The sequence below is a fragment of the Chlamydotis macqueenii genome, chromosome 32 (genome assembly GCF_036417535.1).
Source record: "Chlamydotis macqueenii isolate bChlMac1 chromosome 32, bChlMac1.mat, whole genome shotgun sequence".
In the NCBI taxonomy this organism is placed as follows: domain Eukaryota; kingdom Metazoa; phylum Chordata; class Aves; order Otidiformes; family Otididae; genus Chlamydotis; species Chlamydotis macqueenii.
The window spans coordinates 404,628-422,986 of record NC_141587.1 but is presented as its reverse complement, the minus strand read 5'-3'; the positions used below and the strand labels follow the sequence as shown (position 1 = coordinate 422,986).

At 65.8% G+C, this 18,359-nt stretch overlaps 2 protein-coding genes across 3 annotated transcripts; one reads left to right on the top strand and one right to left on the bottom strand.

The window, feature by feature from the left end:
* Positions 1-9: 9 nt before the first annotated feature.
* VARS2 (valyl-tRNA synthetase 2, mitochondrial) lies at positions 10-10,285 on the bottom strand. Of its 2 annotated transcripts, none has more exons than XR_015261302.1 (28): positions 10,000-10,285; positions 9,427-9,508; positions 9,234-9,334; positions 8,116-8,228; positions 7,657-7,723; positions 7,472-7,569; positions 7,293-7,374; positions 7,099-7,218; positions 6,905-7,016; positions 6,733-6,821; positions 6,021-6,111; positions 5,816-5,943; positions 5,138-5,241; positions 4,953-5,034; positions 4,794-4,870; positions 4,537-4,709; positions 4,116-4,186; positions 3,887-4,012; positions 3,690-3,794; positions 3,253-3,321; positions 3,099-3,177; positions 2,864-2,991; positions 2,619-2,771; positions 1,982-2,182; positions 1,778-1,889; positions 1,269-1,385; positions 348-461; positions 10-135 (listed from the first exon to the last, which is right to left on the bottom strand). XR_015261302.1 is itself a non-coding variant. In XM_086769224.1 (28 exons), the coding sequence occupies exons 1-28, from the start codon at positions 10,234-10,236 to the stop codon at positions 58-60; spliced, it is 3,171 nt and encodes a 1,056-aa protein (XP_086625350.1). In that variant the 5' UTR covers positions 10,237-10,283; the 3' UTR covers positions 10-57. The 2 variants fall into 2 exon arrangements, 1 of the variants encoding a protein (XP_086625350.1); XM_086769224.1 differs by having other exon boundaries at positions 1,269-1,447; positions 10,000-10,283.
* A 164-nt stretch (positions 10,286-10,449) lies between these two features.
* Positions 10,450-18,112, top strand: GTF2H4 (general transcription factor IIH subunit 4). Its single transcript, XM_086769225.1, has 13 exons — positions 10,450-10,630; positions 12,626-12,730; positions 13,180-13,311; positions 13,643-13,739; positions 13,837-13,925; positions 14,547-14,655; positions 14,748-14,816; positions 15,225-15,308; positions 15,531-15,663; positions 16,250-16,380; positions 16,567-16,614; positions 16,732-16,810; positions 17,091-18,112. Exons 1-13 carry the CDS (start codon positions 10,491-10,493, stop codon positions 17,261-17,263), a joined length of 1,389 nt encoding a protein of 462 aa, XP_086625351.1. The 5' UTR covers positions 10,450-10,490; the 3' UTR covers positions 17,264-18,112.
* Positions 18,113-18,359: the final 247 nt, after the last annotated feature.

Below are 18,359 nucleotides of genomic sequence, written 5' to 3'. Positions count from 1 at the left end.
GAGTCGTCGTTAGGAAGGGTTTTTTTGTTTATTTCTGGGTTTTTTGGGGGGTTGGGTTTATTGGGGGTCTCCAGGGGGGTCCAGGGCTTCCAACGCTCGAGTCAGGTGGGCAAGCTCGGAACGGACGGAGGCAACCTGGCGGTGGGGGAGAGAAGCGTTAATGAGGGCAGCGCTAGCGAAGAGGCAGCAGATACGGGGGTGCCCCCTCCCCCAGCGCTAACGAGGAGTGCGGTGCTAATGTAGCACCCCCCCATTAATGAGGTTAATGAGGCACCCCCCCCACTCCCCAAGTCTCTCAGGAGTTATGAGGTGGGGTGGTGTTAATTAGCCTAACGAGGGGGCGGTACCTGGTGCAGCTTGGCAGGGGGGGCCCCCTCAGACGCCTGGGCCCCCCTGAGGGTCTCAAGGCGACGCTGGAGGGCGTGGAGCTGGGCCCGGGCGGCCGCTGGCTCCACCAACCCCTGGGTGAGCGACAGGAGGGAAACAAGTGGGGTTAGGGGGGGCCCCGCTATCCCATAATGCTCTGGGGGTGCTCCCCAAAACTTCCAGCATCTCCCAGGGTCCCCTCAGTGTCCCCCACTGTCCTGGGGTCCCCTGATGTCCCAGGGTCCCCCCCAGATCCCCCCATATCCCTTGATGCCCTAGGGTCCCCCAACGTCCCCTGGTTCGCCCCACGGCCCCCCACATCCCCCAGTGTCCCCCGGTCCCCCCCACACCACCCCACATCCCCCAATGCCCTGGGGTCCCCCCCAACGTCCCCCGATGTCCCAGGGTCCCCCCACATCCCCCAATGCCCTGGGGTCCCCCCCAACGTCCCCCGATGTCCCAGGGTCCCCCCACATCCCCCAGTGCCCTGGGGTCCCCCCCAACGTCCCCCGATGTCCCAGGGTCCCCCCACATCCCCCACTGCCCTGGGGTCCCCGCCAACGTCCCCCGATGTCCCAGGGTCCCCCCACATCCCCCAGTGCCCTGGGGTCCCCCCCAACGTCCCCCGATGTCCCAGGGTCCCCCCACATCCCCCAATGCCCTGGGGTCCCCGCCAACGTCCCCCGATGTCCCAGGGTCCCCCCACATCCCCCAGTGCCCTGGGGTCCCCCCCAACGTCCCCCGATGTCCCAGGGTCCCCCCACATCCCCCAGTGCCCTGGGGTCCCCCCCAACGTCCCCCGATGTCCCAGGGTCCCCCCACATCCCCCAATGCCCTGGGGTCCCCGCCAACGTCCCCCGATGTCCCAGGGTCCCCCCACATCCCCCGGGGTCCCCGCTCACCCGCAGGCAGAGGTAGACGTGGGTGTGGGGGCCGGCAGGGACCCCCACCCAACCCTGGTTGGGCTCTGGCTCCGCCTCTGGGGGGAGGAGCTGCAAAGGCCCCGCCTGTGCCAACACCTGGAGGGTGGGGCCAAGCTCCGCCAGCCAATCCTGCGCCTCTGCTGGGCACCGCACTGCCACTGCACAAGGCACGCTGGGATAGCTCCACCTCCAAATATGGCCACCCATGCTCCGCCCTCCTATGCCCCTCCGCCCCCAACATGGGGCAAACATGGCTGCCCTTGCATGCCCAGGGCATGCTGGGATTACCAGGCCTACAGTGGGCAGGACAACATGGCTACCTCCAGTGGGAGCTGCCATCTTGGGTGCAGCTGCCATCTTGGGTCCCGATCGGGGCTGAACTACGACAGGTGCGGCAGAGGGAGGAGCCATGTGCAGGCAGCCATCTTGGGCGCCCCAGGGCATGCTGGGAGTCAGAGTCCCCCCCACCCCCACGCCGTCGCACTCACCGGGTGGCCTGGCGGCGCCGAGGCGGAAGACGTCGCGCAGGGCTCGCACCGCCCTGGCCACCTCCTGCACGGCCGCCACCTCCCCTTCCACCTTGGGGCAGTGCCAATGGGCCTGGGAGGGGAGGGAGCGGGAGACAACAGGGCGTTGGGGGCGCGCGCAAGCCTCCCACGCACCGCCCTTGCGCAACGGGCAGCGGCACCCACCAGGCGGGCCGCGTCGGGGAAGGGGGCGAGGCAGAGGCTGGGGAGCGCGGGGCAGAGGCGCGGCAGGCGTTGCCAGAGCTCCTCGGCGAGGAAGGGGGCGAAGGGGGCCAGGAGGCGCAGCCCCAGCTCAGCGCAGCTCAGAAGAGTCTGGCGCGTCTCCGCTCCGGCTGCTGCATCTCGCAAGGTGGGTTTGGCCGCCTCCTGTGGACGGAAAGACGGGCAGTGGGGGTAACAGACCGTCAAGATGACACGGTTGGGGTCAGATGGGCGCCATTGACCAAGACGAGGGGGACAGACAGATGGACATGGTCAGCAAGGGTGAACAAAGGTTGAGGATGCGCCAAGAGGGATGGCCAAATGGACGGGGTCAACCAAGGCAAGGGTTGGGCTCAACGTTCAATGGGGGGGCGGGACAGACTGACGGAGGCACTCAAGAGAGTGGACTGAGGTCAACACGCGAGGAGCTCGGGGCAGATGGACAGACAGATGCCACCAACCACACCAAGGTAGGTTGGGTTCAAGGGTCAAGGACGACGTTGGATGGACGGCCGCACGTGAGTGGTTCAACATCTAGGGGAGATGTTGAAGAGGGACAGCTGGACAGGACCGGGCGGGACGGACAGACCAGGCTACCCACCAGGTAGACGTCACAGAAGCTCCGCAGCCAGAAGTGGTGGACGGCGGCCAGGGCGCCGTGGACCTCCAGGGCCTCCATCCGCCGCCCGCACTCGCCGACGGCCCGTGCCAGCTGGCTCAGCACCCAGCGGTCCATGGGGTGCTGCGGCACCATCTGCCAAGGAAGAGGAGGAGGAAGGGTGATGGAAGGGAGGAGGAAGGAAGGGCGGACCCCCACCTTGACCTCCACCAACCACACCCTGCTACCTCCTCGGGGGGCTGGGGGACAAAGCGGGGCCCCAGAGCGGCGAGGACAAACTTGACGGCGTTCCAGATCTTGTTGCAGAAGCGACGGTAGCTCAGGGCCGTGCTCACGTCCAGGCGGATGTCGTCACCTAGGGTGTGGAACGGGGGACACGTGACGCAAAGGTGGGTCCCCAGGGTGGGGACAGGGCCACCTCGGGGCGGGGAACGGGGTCCCGGCACTCTCACGACCCCTCACCGTGGACGTTGTGGGAGCACAGGGCCATGCGCAGGGCGTCGGTGCCGCATTCGGGGATGCCGTGGGGGAACTGGCGCCTCTGGGGGGTGCAGGGAGCAGTTAGAGGGGGACAGGGACAGAGTTGGTGGCGAGAGGGGACAGGGACAGGTCCTACCTGTCCCTCTGTGGCCAATCCGAGCTCGTGGGCGTCCAGGATCCTGCAGTGGAGCCTCTCCTGCAGCTCCTGCAAGAGAGCAGACCCCACGATAAACAGCTGCCGCCATGGCCGCGTGGCAACAGGTTTGGCACCACGGGGTCTCCGTCACCCTCTTTTGGGGTCTCCGGGGTTTGTTATCGTAGGGTCTGCGGGAAGGGTAGTGCAAGAGGGGGTGTTTTCCTAGGGTCTCCAGAACAGGAATTTGTTATTTTTGGGTTTCCAGCAGAAAAAGTAAATCAAAAAAAAAAAAAAAAAGTCTGTTATTGCAAGCTTTCCAATGCGAGAGCTTGTTTTTGTAGGGTCTCCTGATGCAAACTCTGTTACTGTAGGGTCTCCTGAAGGCAGACCGGTGGGATTTGTCCGGGGGGCGTTTGTTACTGCAGGCTCTGCGGTACCTGGAGGGAGGCGCCGGCGATGACGTCCCGGGGGTCGACGACGTTGCCCAGGGATTTGCTCATCTTGCGCCCGTGGGCGTCGCGCACCAGCGAGTGCAGGAGAACCTGTGGGGGGGGATTGTTGGGGATGCGGGGGGGGGGCTTCTGGGGACCCCAACGGGACATGGGGGACCTGTGGGGACGTCACGTGGGGGGACCTGGGAGAAGGGCAAGCGCCCGGTGAGCTGCTGGCCCAGCATGACCATGCGGGCCACCCAGAAGAAGAGGAGGTCGCTGCCCGTCTCCAGCACGCTCGTGGGGTAGAAACGCTGCAAGTCCGGGGTCTGGGGGTGAAAGGGGGAGGGACATCAGGGCGGGGACGCTGTCCCTTGTGTTCCCTCTGTCCCCTGTGTGCCCCCCGTCCCCTCAACGTTCCCCCAAAGTCACCTCTTCGGGCCAGCCCAGCGCAGCGAAGGGGAAAAGCGCAGAGGAGAACCAGGTATCCAGGACGTCGGGGTCTGCAAAAACGGTGAGGGGGGGGGTCAGGGGGACCCCAAAAAGCTTCGGAGCCTTGTGGGGAGGGGCCAGGAATTGGAGGGGACCCAAAAAAACCTCGGAGCTAAGTTGGGGGAACACCTGGGGGTGACAGAAGGGTGCTGGAGCTGGGAGGGGATTTTGGGGGGTGCCAGAGGGGAGTTTGGGGTGCCGAAGGACAATTCTGGGGCCTGGAGAAGGCTGGAGAACACTGGAGAGCACTGGGGGGGGGGCGCAAGATGCTTTTGGGATCCAGGAGGAAGACTGAAGAGGATGGAGGGAACAGCAGGGATTTGGGGGTGAAGAGGGGGGAGTTTGGGGTGCAGCTTCTCACCTTGCTGGAGGCGGAGCTCAGCGGGGGGGCGGTGGAGGGCACGGGCGGCGGCGGCGCAGGCCTCGGCTTCGTCGCGTCCCACCACCCAAAGTCCCTCAGGGTGCTCAGGGACCTCCACCCGGTAAGCGGGCACCCGGTGGCCCCACCACAGCTGGCGGGAGAGGCACCAGTCCCTGGGAGGGGCGTGCGGGGGTGACATCAGTGGGGCCTGGGTGTCTGGGTCCCCTCCCCGGGCCACCCAGGTCCCCTCCCCTCACCCAGCATTGTCCATCCACGTCTTCCAGTTCTTCTCGTGAAATTTGGGGACGAGCTGGAGACGTCCCGACGTCACTGCCTGCGGGAGGGCAGGGGGAGATGTCACAGATGCAGACGCGTCTCCTCCTCTCCCCTTGGCCACGTCACCGCGTCCTCGTCACCTCACGGGCGCGCTGGGCCATCTCCCGGCATCGCAGGAACCACTGGCTCTTCAGCAGGTACTCGACAACGTCCCCGGAGCGGCTGCGGGGACATCAGGGTCACGTCAGTCGCCAGGGCTGCGTCCCCACGGCGTGAGGAGGGGACGGGCATCCCGAGAGGGGTGACAGGGAGGGGACAGTGGTACCTGCACATGGGTAACGTCATGGCGTGGTCCTGGGTGCCGCGGTACAGCCCTTGCTCGGCCAGCGCAGCCACCACCTTCTCCCGTGCCACGAAGCGATGGATGCCCTGGGGACACAGGGACACAGCTGAGGACACAGCTAGGGACATGGGGAGGAGACAGGGGACAGAGCTGGGGACACAGCTGGGAACATGGGGACAGAAGGAACATTGGCAAGGGACAGGGGACAGAGCTGGGGACACTGGGAAGCGGCTGGGGACAAAATGGAGAACACGAGGACAGAGGGGACACAGAGGACACAGTTGGCGACACGGGGAGGCGACAGGGCACATTAGTAGGGACACACGAAGCAGCTCGGGACAGGGGACGGGGACAGATAGAGGGGACATCGGGAAGGGACAGGGGACAGAGCAGGGCACAGGAGAACAGAGGGGGAACACTGAGAAGTGACGGGGCAGAGGAGACACAGGACACAGCCGTGGACGCTGGAAAGTGACAGAGAGCGCAGCTGTGGACACAGGGACAGAGAGGACATTGCGAAGGGACAAGGGACCGAGCTGGGGACAGGGGGACAGAGAGAACACAACGATGGGGCTGGGGAGAGGGGACACAGGGACGGAGGGGACACAGGTGATGTCACCTGGGGACGTGGGGGGGACAGAATTTGGGGCCGGGCAGCACCTGGAGCCACCCCCCGCCCGGGGGACACATGGTGCCATCGTCCCCAATGACAGAGAGCAGGGGCAGCCCGTGGGCGCGGGCCAGCGCCAGGTCCGCATGGCTGTGCGCCGGCGTCACCTTCACTGCTCCTGCGGGGACACAGCGTCACCGTCACCGCTGCCATCCCACAGCCACCCCCTCCCAGTGCCCTGACTGGGCCCAGTACCGGTGCCGCGGGCGGGATCAACGCTGGGGTCAGTGACGATGGGCAGCAGCCGCCCCATGAACGGGTGGCGGAGGCGGCGGCCGTGCAGGTGCTGGGGAAAAGGGGGGGCAAGCTCACTGCAGGCCCCGCCCTGGCCCCACCCACTAGGTGCTGTCCCTTTAAGAACAGCGGGGTCCTGTCCCCCAGGGAGGCAGAGCCGGCCCCTGACATCACACACTGCTAGCCAATCCCTGGCAAGCTCCATGAGGAACAAAGCCCCACCCCCAGCAAGGATGCTCCACCCCTCCAGAGCCCTAAGCCCCGCCCCCTATGCAGACACCCCAAATGGGGCGGGACTAAAGCATAACCTCAACAGCCAACGCCAGGCTGCTGAAGCCCCGCCCACACAAGCCCCACCCATTCCCAGAAGCCACACCCCTTCACCATTCCCACCCAATTCCCAGGAGCCACATCCCCTTTATAAACTCCACCCCTTCCCAGAAGCCACGCCCTCCATCTCACAAACCTTGCCCATTTCTAGAACTCACGCCCCTTTCTCCAAAACTCCGCCCCTCCCCACAAACAGCGCCCCTTTCTCTCAATCTCTCTCCTTCACAGAAGCCACGCCCCCTCCCATAAACCTCACCCATCCCAGAAACCACGCCCCTTTCTCACAGCCCCCGCCCATTTCCAGAAGCCCCTCCCCCTGCCCAGAAGCACCGCCCCCTCTCACCAGGTAGCGGGGGTCGGCAGGGTGCACGGCCACGGCCACGTCCCCCAGCATGGTCTCAGGGCGCGTGGTGGCCACCGGCAGCTCCAGGCCTGGACGGAGGCGGGGACACGCGTGTCAGAGCGTGCTGTCAGGGGACACGCCGGGCGTCACAGGGGTCCCACGCGCCACTCACCGTCCCCGCCCTCCACAGGGTAAGCAAAGGTGACGAGGACGCCGAAGGTGACAGGCTGGGGGCAGCCGGGGAGGCGCAGCGTGGCGGGGCCCGTCAGGGGGCGGGGCTCCACCTGCCGGCGACGCAAAGGGGGGGTGACACACACGTGGGGAGGGCAGGGGGGGACACGGGGACAATTTGGCGACAGCGCCGACCTCTACGTCGGCCAGGGCGGAGCGCAGGGCGCAGGACCAGCTGACGAGGCAGCGGTCGCGACGAATCAAGCCGGCCTGGTGCAGCTGCACAAAAGCTTCCGCCACCGCCCGTGAAAATCCCTGAGGGGACCTCAGCGTCAGCGTGGGGACATTTGGGGACGTTTTTTGTGGGGGGACATGACCCCTGGGCTTACGGGGTCCATGGTGAAGGCGCAGCGGCTCCAGTCCAGCGACGCTCCCAGCGCCCGCAGCTGCCGCAGGATTTCGTCACCATGCCTGGGTGGCAGTGGGGGCGGGTGTGACACACCCCGGGGGTGTCACCTTGTTTTGTCACCCCCCGGCCACCGTCATGTCCCGTGTGTCCCCCCCTCACCGTTCTTTCCAGGCCCAAACTTCCTCCAGGAACTGGGAGCGAGTCAGATCCTGCCGGCGTAACCCCCGCCGCTGCCACAGCCAGCGCTCCACCACCGCCTGGGGACGTGGGGGGGCGTTTGGGACACAGAAGGGGACATTTGGGGACACGGAGGGGGACATCTGGGGACACGGAGGGGGTCTCACCTGGGTGGCAATGCCAGCGTGGTCGGTGCCTGGCAGCCAGAGCACGCTCCAGCCCTGCATCCGCCGCCTGTCGTGGTGCCGGGGTGACAGCACTCATGGGTGACCCCAGGACCCCCCCAGCCCCCTAAGGCTCCAAATCCGCCCCCCCAGCCCCAAATATCCCCCAAGATCCACCCCCAGGGACCCCAATCTGACCCTGGTCCCAAACACCCCCCCCAGGCACCCCCCGTCTGCTCCCTCAGCCCCAAGTATTCCTCCCAGACTCCCCCCAAATTCCTCCTAAGGGCTCCACTGCCTCTCCAGCCCCAAACACCCCCCAGATCCCCCAAATATCCCCACGACCCCAGTCTCCCCCCCCAGACCCCTCAAAATACTCCTAAGGGCCTCAGTCTGCTCTCTCCAGCCCAAAACACCCCCAGGGACCCCAATCTGCCCCCCCCCAGCTCCCCCAGGCCTGACCAGCGGACGAGGGCGTCCTGGAGAGCGACGGTGAGGGCGTGGCCCAGGTGCAGGGAACCGGTGACGTTGGGGGGGGGCAGCACCACGCTGAGGACACGGTCCCCCCCCGGCACCTGGAGGGGGACACGCACGCACGACACAGGCTGAGACCGGGCGCAACTCAGCGCAGGAATGAGCCCAGAGCTGATGCGGCTCAGTGCAGGAGTGGGCTGAGACCGCACACCGCTTGGCGCAGGGATGGTCTATTCACCCCTTGGGCGTTTTCTGCGCCCCCCCCGGGTGTACTTCCCACCCCCTGGGCGTTTTCTGCGCCCCCCCCGGGGGTACCTCCCACCCCCTGGGCGTTTTCTGCGCCCCCCCCGGGGGTACCTCCCACCCCCTGGGCGTTTTCTGCACCCCCCCCGGGTGTACTTCCCACCCCCTGGGCGTTTTCTGCGCCCCCCCCGGGTGTACCTCCCACCCCCTGGGCGTTTTCTGCGCCCCCCCCGGGTGTACTTCCCACCCCCTGGGCGTTTTCTGCGCCCCCCCCGGGTGTACCTCCCACCCCCTGGGCGTTTTCTGCGCCCCCCCCGGGGGTACCTCCCACCCCCTGGGCGTTTTCTGCGCCCCCCCCCGGGTGTACTTCCCACCCCCTGGGCGTTTTCTGCGCCCCCCCCGGGGGTACCTCCCACCCCCTGGGCGTTTTCTGCGCCCCCCCCGGGGGTACCTCCCACCCCCTGGGCGTTTTCTGCGCCCCCCCCGGGTGTACCTCCCACCCCCTGGGCGTTTTCTGCGCCCCCCCCGGGGGTACCTCCCACCCCCTGGGCGTTTTCTGCGCCCCCCCCGGGGGTACCTCCCACCCCCTGGGCGTTTTCTGCGCCCCCCCCGGGGGTACCTCCCACCCCCTGGGCGTTTTCTGCGCCCCCCCCGGGGGTACCTCCCACCCCCTGGGCGTTTTCTGCGCCCCCCCCGGGTGTACCTCCCACCCCCTGGGCGTTTTCTGCGCCCCCCCCGGGGGTACCTCCCACCCCCTGGGCGTTTTCTGCGCCCCCCCCGGGGGTACCTCCCACCCCCTGGGCGTTTTCTGCGCCCCCCCCGGGGGTACCTCCCACCCCCTGGGCGTTTTCTGCGCCACTCACCGCTGCAGGGGGGGTGAAGAAGCCCTGTCGCTCCCACCAGCTGTACCAGGCCGCTTCCACGTAGCGGGGGCTGTAGGCAGGGGGCAGTGCCACCCCTGTAGCTGCGCCCCAAAAAGGTCACTGCGCATTACTGTCATGCTCCCCCTCGTGTCACCCCACAGCCCCCCCGTGTTGCCTGGGGGCCCCCCCATACCCTTCTTGCCATCAGGGTCCAGGGGGTGCTCGTACTCCACGACGGTTTTTGGGGGCCAGGCCTTGGGGGGAGGAGTCACCACCTGGAGAAGTACAGGAAACCAATATGGATCAGTACACACCAATATAAACCAGTATAGACCAATACAAACCAGTACTCTGCCCCCAAAACTTCCCCAGATGCTCTCAGTGCCTCCCAGCTCCACCTCCCACTCGCATACCTCCCTTCCCAGTTGCCCCCAGTGTCCCCCATCCCCTCTCCCAGTCCCCTCCAGCCCCTCCCAGTTGCCCCTAATCCTTCCCAGTGCTCCTAAGCCACTCCCGCTCGCCCCCAGTGCTTCCCAGTTACCCCAGTATCACACATCCCAATGCATCTCATCTCCCAGTTACCTTGTCTCCTCCCGGTCACCCCTAGTGTCCCCTAACCCCTCTCCCAGTCCCCCCAGCCCATCTCCCAGCCCCTTCCAGTCCCCCCCAGTAGCTTCCAATCTCCCACAGCCCCTCTCCCAGTCCTCTTCAGTAGCCGGCAGCCCCTTCCAGTCCCCCCCAGCCCCTCTCCCAGTCTCCCCGGTACCTGCGGCCCGCCCGCCCCCAGCGCCGCCCTCTCCCGCCGCTGCCGCTGCCGCTTCTCCTTCTGCTCCCGGGCGCGGAGCCGGGCCCGCTCCTGGGGCTCCCGCGGCGGGGCCGCCCCGGGTGGGACCCCCCCGCCGCAGAGGGCCCGGCTCCCCCCGCCCCCCCGGAGCCCCACGCGCGTCCCTAGGGCGTGGGGGGGGGCGGCGGCCAGGGCACGCGCCAGGGCGGGGGCCGCCATGGGGCGAACGACGGGGCGACCGGTAACGCCGGGCCCCCCTTCCCGCGCCCAAGCGGCCCGAGGCGTGCGGCACCCCCTGCACGTGACCGCTCCCCGCTCACGTGACCGCTCCCCCCTCACGTGACCGCTTCCCTCCTCACGTGTGGCGGGGAGGGGGCGGGGCCTGGCGGGGCCGCGCGGCCTCGCGGAGGAGGCGTGGCCTGCGGGGGAGGCGTGGCCAGGCCGGGGAGCGGGGACACGCGTGGGGGGCGCGGATGGAGGGTGGCTGCGCGCCCCCCCGCCTGCCGCGCGGGCAGCTGCGGTGTAAGAACCTGCACGAGTTCCTGCGTGGGCTCAGCCCCGCCCTGCTCGACCGCCTCTACGGGCACCCCGCCACCTGCCTGGCCGTCTTCCGGTGAGACCCCTCGGGCACCCTGGCCGCCCCCCAAAACCCGACCCCCGCCTCGGGCACCCTGGCCGCCCCCAAAACCCGACCCCCTTGGGCACCCTGGCCGCCCCCCAAAACCCGACCCCCGCCTCGGGCACCCTGGCCGCCCCCAAAACCCGACCCCCTTGGGCACCCTGGCCGCCCCCCAAAACCCGACCCCCGCCTCGGGCACCCTGGCCGCCCCCCAAAACCCGACCCCCCCCTTGGGCACCCTGGCCGCCCCCCAAAACCCGACCCCCGCCTCGGGCACCCTGGCCGCCCCCCAAAACCCGACCCCCCCCTTGGGCACCCTGGCCGCCCCCCAAAACCCGACCCCCGCCTCGGGCACCCTGGCCGCCCCCCAAAACCCGACCCCCCCCTTGGGCACCCTGGCCGCCCCCAAAAACCCGACCCCCCCCGGGCACCCTGGCCGCCCCCCAAAACCCGACCCCCCCCTTGGGCACCCTGGCCGCCCCCAAAAACCCGACCCCCCCCGGGCACCCTGGCCGCCCCCAAAAACCCGACCCCCCCCTTGGGCACCCTGACCGCCCCCCAAAACCCGACCCCCCCCTTGGGCACCCTGGCCGCCCCCAAAAACCCGACCCCCACCGGGCACCCTGGCCGCCCCCAAAAACCCGACCCCCCCCTTGGGCACCCTGACCGCCCCCCAAAACCCGACCCCCCCCGGGCACCCTGGCCGCCCCCCAAAACCCGACCCCCGCCTCGGGCACCCTGGCCGCCCCCAAAAACCCGACCCCCCCCTTGGGCACCCTGACCGCCCCCCAAAACCCGACCCCCCCCGGGCACCCTGGCCGCCCCCCAAAACCCGACCCCCACCGGGCACCCTGGCCGCCCCCAAAAACCCGACCCCCGCCTCGGGCACCCTGGCCGCCCCCAAAAACCCGACCCCCCCCTTGGGCACCCTGACCGCCCCCCAAAACCCGACCCCCCCCGGGCACCCTGGCCGCCCCCCAAAACCCGACCCCCACCGGGCACCCTGGCCGCCCCCAAAAACCCGACCCCCCCCGGGCACCCTGGCCGCCCCCCAGAAACCTGACCCCCACCGGGCACCCTGATCTCCCCCGGGGTGGGTGTGAGATGCTCCGGGGTGCCAGTGGAGGGGAGGGATGTCAGATTTCGGGGTGTACCGGGGGATTTTGGGGTGTACTAGGTTTTGGAGTGTACCGGGGTGTTTTTGGGGTGTACCAGTTTTTTTGGGTGTACCGGGGGATTTTGGGCTGTACCAGGTTTTGGGGTGTACCGGGGGTTTCTGGGGTGTATCGGGGTGTTTTTGGGGTGCACCAGGTTTTGGAGTGTACCGGGGTGTTTTCGGGGTGTACCAGATTTTGGGGTGTACTGGGGGATTTTGGGGTGTACCAGGTTTCTGGAGTGTTTTTGGGGTGTACCAGGTTTTTGGGGTTTACCGGGGGATTTCAGGGTGTACCATGTTTTGGGGTGTTCCGGTGGTTTTTGGGGTGTATCGGGGTGTTTATAGGGTGTACCAGATCTTGGGGTGTACCGGGGGATTTTGGGGTGTACCAGGTTTTGGGGTGTACTGGGTGTTTTTGGGATGTCCAGGGGTTTTCGGGTGTATCGGGGTGTTTTTGGGGTGTACCAGGTTTTTGGGTGTACCGGGGGATTTTGGGGTGTATCGGGGTGTTTTTGGTGTGTACCAGGTTTTGGGGTGTACTGGGGGATTTTGGAGTGTATCACAGTGTTTTTGGGGTGTACCGGGGTTTTTGGGGTGTATGGGGGATTTTGGGGTGTACTGGGGGTTTCGGGGTGTACCAGGTTTTGGGGTGTACTGGGGGATTTTGGAGTGTATCACAGTGTTTTTGGGGTGTACCAGGGGTTTTTGGGGTGTATGGGGGATTTTGGGGTGTACCGGGGGTTTTTGGGGTGTGTGGGGGATTTTGGGGTGTACTGGGGGTTTCGGGGTGTACCAGGTTTTGGGGTGTACCGGGGGTTTTCGGGTGCCCCCAGGGAGCTGCCCGCGCTGGCGCAGGCGGCGGTGATGCGCATGCTGTTCCTGGAGCAGCCCCTGCCGCAGGCGGCCGTCGCTCTCTGGGTCAAGAAGGAGCACAGCAAGTGGGTGCTGGGGGGGCCTGGGGGGGCTGGGGGGGGCCTAAGGGTGCGGAGTGGGGGGCAGAGGGGGGCCCTGGGGTGCTGGACGGGGCCTGGGCTGCCCAGGGGTGGTCTTGAGTGGGCCCTGAGGGTCCCAGGGGGGGCTTTGGGGAGCCCTGACGTTGCCGGGGGGGGGACTTTGGGGGGTCCTGAGGGTGCTGGGGAGGCTTTGGGGGACAACTGTTGGTGCTGGGGGGTCCCTGGGGGTCCCGGGAGGTCCGAGGGGGACCCCAGGGGTGCTAGGGGGTGATGAGGGTGCCGGGCGGGCCGGGGGGAGGGTCCTGGGGGCCCTGGGTGGCCTGGGGAGGCAGTGTGGGTCCCAGGGGTGGTGGGGGTCCTGGGGGTGCTGGGGGGGGATCCCAGGGGGTGGTGGGGGTCCCAGTCTGGCCAGCAGCACCCACGGGTGGGCTCAGGGAGCAGGTGGAGAGCCGGGAGGTGCTGCTGGCACTGCGGCTGTGGCACCCCCACACCCTGCCGGGGGGGCTGCCGGGGGTGGCCCTGCACCCCAACTTCCGCCAGAACCTGCGCGTCGCCCTGCTGGGGGGGTGAGTGACAGGGGGGTGTCAGTGACATGGGTGGGGGGGCACGAAGTGTAATGGGGGGAGACGGGGGGAAAATGGGGGGGGCAGCGGGGGACATAGAGGGTGATGGAGGGAGAATGGGGGGGCGGTGGGGGTGGGAGGGCAATTTGGGGTGCTGAGGGGGGCGGGGACACAGGAGGGAGCAATTTGGGGGGACATGGGCTGAGCAGGGGAACGGGACACGTGGGCGAATGTGGGGGAACGAAGGGGGGCAGCAGGGTGGGTTTGGGAGTACGGGGAGGGTTCTGGGGTCCCCACGCACCCACGAGTTGGGGGATGTTTTGGGGGGGTGCAGGGGCAAGGCCTGGTCAGACGACACGAGCCAGCTGGGGCCCGACAAGCACGCCCGCGACGTGCCGGCACTGGATAAATACGCCGAGGAGCGCTGGGAGGTGAGCGGGGGGGCAGCCTCTGTACTGGGGGGTGGGGGATCCCCCTGAGGACCCACGCGTCTGCCTGCCCCCCCCCGTTTTGTTTTTTTTTCCCCAGGTGATTCTGCATTTTATGGTGGGGTCTCCCAGCGCAGCCGTGAGCCAGGATCTGGCCCAGCTGCTGGTGCAGGCCGGGCTCATGAAGAGGTGAGGGGGGTCCTGGGGGGAATTTGAGGGGGCTCGGGGGGGGGTTTGAGGGGTGTGGGGCGGACTTGAGCGGGCCCAGGTGGGATGTGGGGGGTCCTAAAGGAATTTGGGGGGGATTGGGAGGGTTCTGGGGGGATTTGGGGGGGATTTTGGGGGTCCTGAGGTGATTTGAGGGGATGTGGAGGGCTTTGAGGGGGATTTGGGGGTCCTGAGGTGATTTGAGGGGGTGTATGGAGATTTGAGGGGGCCTGGGGGGGATTTGGGGGAGGATTTGGGGGTCCTGAGGCAATTTGAGGGGGTGTGGGGAGATTTGAGGGAGTCAAATCTCCCCAGGAATGGATTTTGGGGGTGAGGGGGCACAAGGGAAGGATTTGGGGTCCCTGTGGGGGCGGTGCGGGTGTTGGGGTCCCAGGGAGGGACGTGGGCTGAATTTTGGAGGGGGTCCCAGGGAGAAATTTGGTGGGGAGTGGGGGCGGGTCTGGCAAGGTCAGCGAGATCCCTATGGGATGTGGGGGAACGCATGGCTGGTTTTGGGGACCCCTGCAGTTTGAGGGGTCCCCCTCGGTTTTGGGGACCCCCCAATGATTTTGGGGTGCGCTGACTGGGGGGGGGGTCCCACAGCGAGGGGGGGGAGGCCCCCTGCATCACCTCGGCTGGGTTCCAGTTCCTCCTGCTCGACACCCCTGCCCAGCTCTGGTATTTTGTTCTCCAGTATCTGCGGGGAGCAGAGGTGAGACTGGGGGGTGTCCTGCAAAATCCCAGGGGGTCGCTGAAACTGCCCCCCCCCCAGTGCCCCCCTAATGCCCCCTTCCCCCCTTTCAGGCCCGCGGCATGGATCTGGTGGAAATTCTCTCGTTCCTCTTCCAGCTCAGCTTCTCCACTCTCGGCAAGGTGGGGAGCTGCAGTTACTGGGAGGAACTGGGGGGGAACTGGGAGGAACTGGGCTAAGCTGTCACTCAGGATTACTCCACGGAAAAGTGGGGTAACTGGAGGTTACTGGGTTAACTGGGAGGAGGCATCCCTAGGATTGCTTTGTGGAGGGCTGGGGGGCAGTTTAGGAGTTACTGGGAGGAACTGGGAGCTGCTGCTTAGAAAATTGGGGTAACTTGGGGTGGTTGGGTTAACTGGGAATAACTGTGCTTCAGACTGGTTTGCTGGTTGGTGGAGGACTGACATTATTGGGAGGAACAGGGAGTTGGGGAACTGGGAGCCGCTGTCCGCAGGATTAGTCTGTGGAAGTCTGGGGAGCTTGGGGTTACTGGGAGTAACTGGGAGTAACTGGGAGCGGCTGTTCCTCAGGATTACTCGGTGGAGGGCATGAGCGAGTCCCTGCTCACCTTCTTGCAGCACCTGCGCGAGTTCGGGCTTGTCTTCCAGAGAAAGGTGACACGGGGGGGACACGAGGTGACACGGGGGGACGTGGGGGGGCATAAGGGACACACGGGGGGATGCACACAAGGGAGGGGGACGGGGGGCACTGGGGGGGGGGCTGTTAGGACCCCCCATGCATGTCCCGTGGCCGCATCCTTGCTGCCACCTCCTCGTCCCTGTCACCCCCGCATCCCCGTCCTCACCCTGTGTTCCCATGTCCCCCTCCGCCACCAGCGCAAGTCACGCCGCTTCTACCCCACGCGCCTGGCCATCGCGCTGGCCTCGGGGACCTCGGGGGCGCCCCCCGAACCCGACGCCCACGGCTTCATCCTGGTGGAGACCAACTACCGCATCTACGCCTACACAGGTGGGACCCTGTCCCCTGCCTGTGTCCCCGAACGGGGGGTGACCCCCCGTGGTGACGCGCTCCCTCGCCGTGTCCCCTGCCCATCTGTCGCTTGTCCCATCCTGCCCCTCACCCACGTCCCTTTGTGTTCCCTGTCTTGGCCTCAGCTGACTCCCGTATCCTTGCGTCACGTTGTCCCCATGTCCCCTGGTGTCTCCCATGTCCCTGTGTCCCCCATTGTCCTCCATGTCCCCCGTGATCCCACGTCCCCATGTCCCCCTTGTCCCCATTGTTCCTGTGGTCCCCCCATGTCCCCCTGTGTCCCCCATGTCCCTGTTGTTGTCCCAGGTCCCCTATGTCACCACGTCTCCATGTCCCTGGTGTTCCCATGTCACCTTGTCCCCCATTGTTCTTGGTGGTGCCCCGTGTCCCCCGTTGTCCTCCGTCTCCCCGTGTCCCTCATATCCCTTTGTGTCCCCTGTCTTGGTCTTGTCTGACTGCCATGTTCCCATGTCACCTTGTTGTTGTTGTCTCCCGTCTCCCCGTCGCCCCCGTTACGTCCCCACGTCCCCCACATCCCCAGTGTCCCCCGTTGTGTCCCCCCCAGACTCGGAGCTGCAGATTGCCCTCATTGCCCTCTTCTCCGAGCTGCTCTACCGCTTCCCCAACCTGGTGGTGGCCCAGGTGACGAGGGACAGTGTCCAGGCCGCCATCGCCAATGGCATCACCGCCGACCAGGTCGGGGGGACAGGGAGGGTTTGAGGGGGTGAGAGAGCCTCACAGAGGGGTGTTGGGGTGCCCCTGGGGTTGTTGGGGTCCCAAAGAGGGTGCTGGCGACATTGGGGTGCCCCAAAGGGGGGACAGTGGGGTGTCCCTGGGGGTGTCGGGGTGCCCCCCACTAATGTGCTTCCCCCTCGTCGCCAGATCATCCACTTTCTCCGCACCCGTGCGCACCCCGTCATGGCCAAGCAGGTGGGTGCCCGGAACCCCCCAGTCCATGGGTGGGGGGGTCCCAAATCCCTGGGTCCATGGGTAGGGGGGTCTTGGACCCCCCAGACCCCTGGGCCCATGCTGCCCTTGCACCTGCAGACGCCGGTGCTGCCCCCCACCATCACCGATCAGATCCGGCTGTGGGAGCTGGAGCGGGACCGGCTGCGCTTCTCCGAGGGTGAGAGGCAACAGTGTCCCCCAGGGCTCACCTCAGTGTTCCCAAAGTGGGAGTGGTGGCATCTTGGGGGTGTCCCCAGGGCTTTTAGGGGAGTCCCCCAGGGGGAGGTGGCATCCCTGGGGTGTCCCCAAAGCAGGGGATGTGACAGCCCTGGGCGGGTGGCAGCCTCAACGGTCCCAAAAAATGTCCCAAATGTCCCCAAGGCAGGGTGACATCCCTGGGGGGGTCCCAAGGTGAGGTGACAGCCCCCAACCTCGCTGACACACCCCCCCCCACCCAGGGGTGCTATACAACCAGTTCCTGTCGCAGGTGGATTTCGAGGTGCTGCGGGACCACGCGCGGGCGCTGGGGGTGCTGGTTTTCGAGAACCCCGGGCGCCGGCTGATGGTGGTGACGCCTGCCGGGCACCCCGACGTCAAACGCTTCTGGAAGAGGCAGAAACACAATGCCTGACGGCACTGGGGACCGCTCGCGGCCCCCCACTGCCCCGGGCGAGAGCGTGAGGTCTTGGGGTCCTTGGCGCCTGGGCACTCCCGTTTCGGGCACCCCAATCTTTCAGGACCCAGAGACTCCCATTCTGGGCACCCCAATCCCTTGGGGCCTGGGCACCCTCATTTTAGGCACTCTGATCTCTCAGCACCTGGGCAGCCCAATCCCTTGGGACTTGGGTACCCCAGTTCTAGGCACCCAAAACCTTTGGGGCTCCAGCACCCAATCCTGAGCACCCCAATCTCTTGGGGCCTGGGCACCCCAATCCCTTAGGATCTGAGCACTCTGATCCCGAGCACTCCAGTCCCTCGGGACCCAGGCACCCCAATCCTTTGGGGCCCAGAGCACCCTGATTTTGGGCACCCCAGTCCCTTGGGAATCTGATCCCTTGGAGCCTGGGCACCTCGGGAGCGGGAGAAGTGACCTTTGAGGAAAAAAGTGGAGATTTTGAGAAAAAAAAATGGGTTTGTTTCATAAAAATGAAGGGTTCTGAGGGGAAAAATGGAGTTGGAGGGAAAAAAAAGCGGTTTTATGACAAAAAAGGGGGTGAGCAAAGCATTTTTTTTTTGATAGAAAGTGGGGGGGGGTCTGAGGGAAGAAGTGATTTTTTTGTTTGTTTGTTTGTTTGAGGGAGAAATGGGGATTTTTGAGGAAAAAGTGATTTCTTTGATAGAAAGCGGGATCTGAGAGAGAAAAACAGGCAGGTTGAGTGAAAAGTTTGGTGTTTTGTTTTTTTTCTTTGCCCAAGGAAAACCCTTGTTCAACACCCTGCTGTTTTGTTTGGGAAAAAAAATTAAAATGTTTTGCTCATTTCCCCTGCTTTTCCCCTCAGATTGTTTTGATGGAAAATAAGGAGTTGTAAGATTTTTGGTGGGAAGTTGGGGGTTCTGAGGAGAAAAATGGAATTGTGAGAGCAGAAAAAAAGAAGGTTTTGGTAGAAAAAAGGGAGTTCTATGTGAAAAATTGGAGGATTGAGGGGAAAAAAAGAAGGGAGAGTGAAGAAAAAAAAAACAATTTTGAGGAAAAAAAAAGTGGATTTGCTAAAAATGGGAGTTTGTGA

Bases quoted from the DNA above. Each gene is read 5' to 3' on its own strand.
- VARS2 (XM_086769224.1), bottom strand. From the start codon at position 10,236: ATGGCGGCCCCCGCCCTGGCGCGTGCCCTGGCCGCCGCCCCCCCCCAC. The intron at 6,112-6,732 runs GTGAGAGGGGGC...CCTTTTCCCCAG, and splicing joins CTGCCGACCCCCGCTACCTG to CACCTGCACGGCCGCCGCCT. The intron at 1,890-1,981 runs GTGGGTGCCGCT...CTCCCCTCCCAG, and splicing joins TCCCCGACGCGGCCCGCCTG to GCCCATTGGCACTGCCCCAA.
- GTF2H4 (XM_086769225.1), top strand. From the start codon at position 10,491: ATGGAGGGTGGCTGCGCGCCCCCCCGCCTGCCGCGCGGGCAGCTGCGG. The intron at 10,631-12,625 runs GTGAGACCCCTC...GGGTGCCCCCAG, and splicing joins ACCTGCCTGGCCGTCTTCCG to GGAGCTGCCCGCGCTGGCGC. The intron at 15,309-15,530 runs GTGACACGGGGG...CTCCGCCACCAG, and splicing joins GGCTTGTCTTCCAGAGAAAG to CGCAAGTCACGCCGCTTCTA.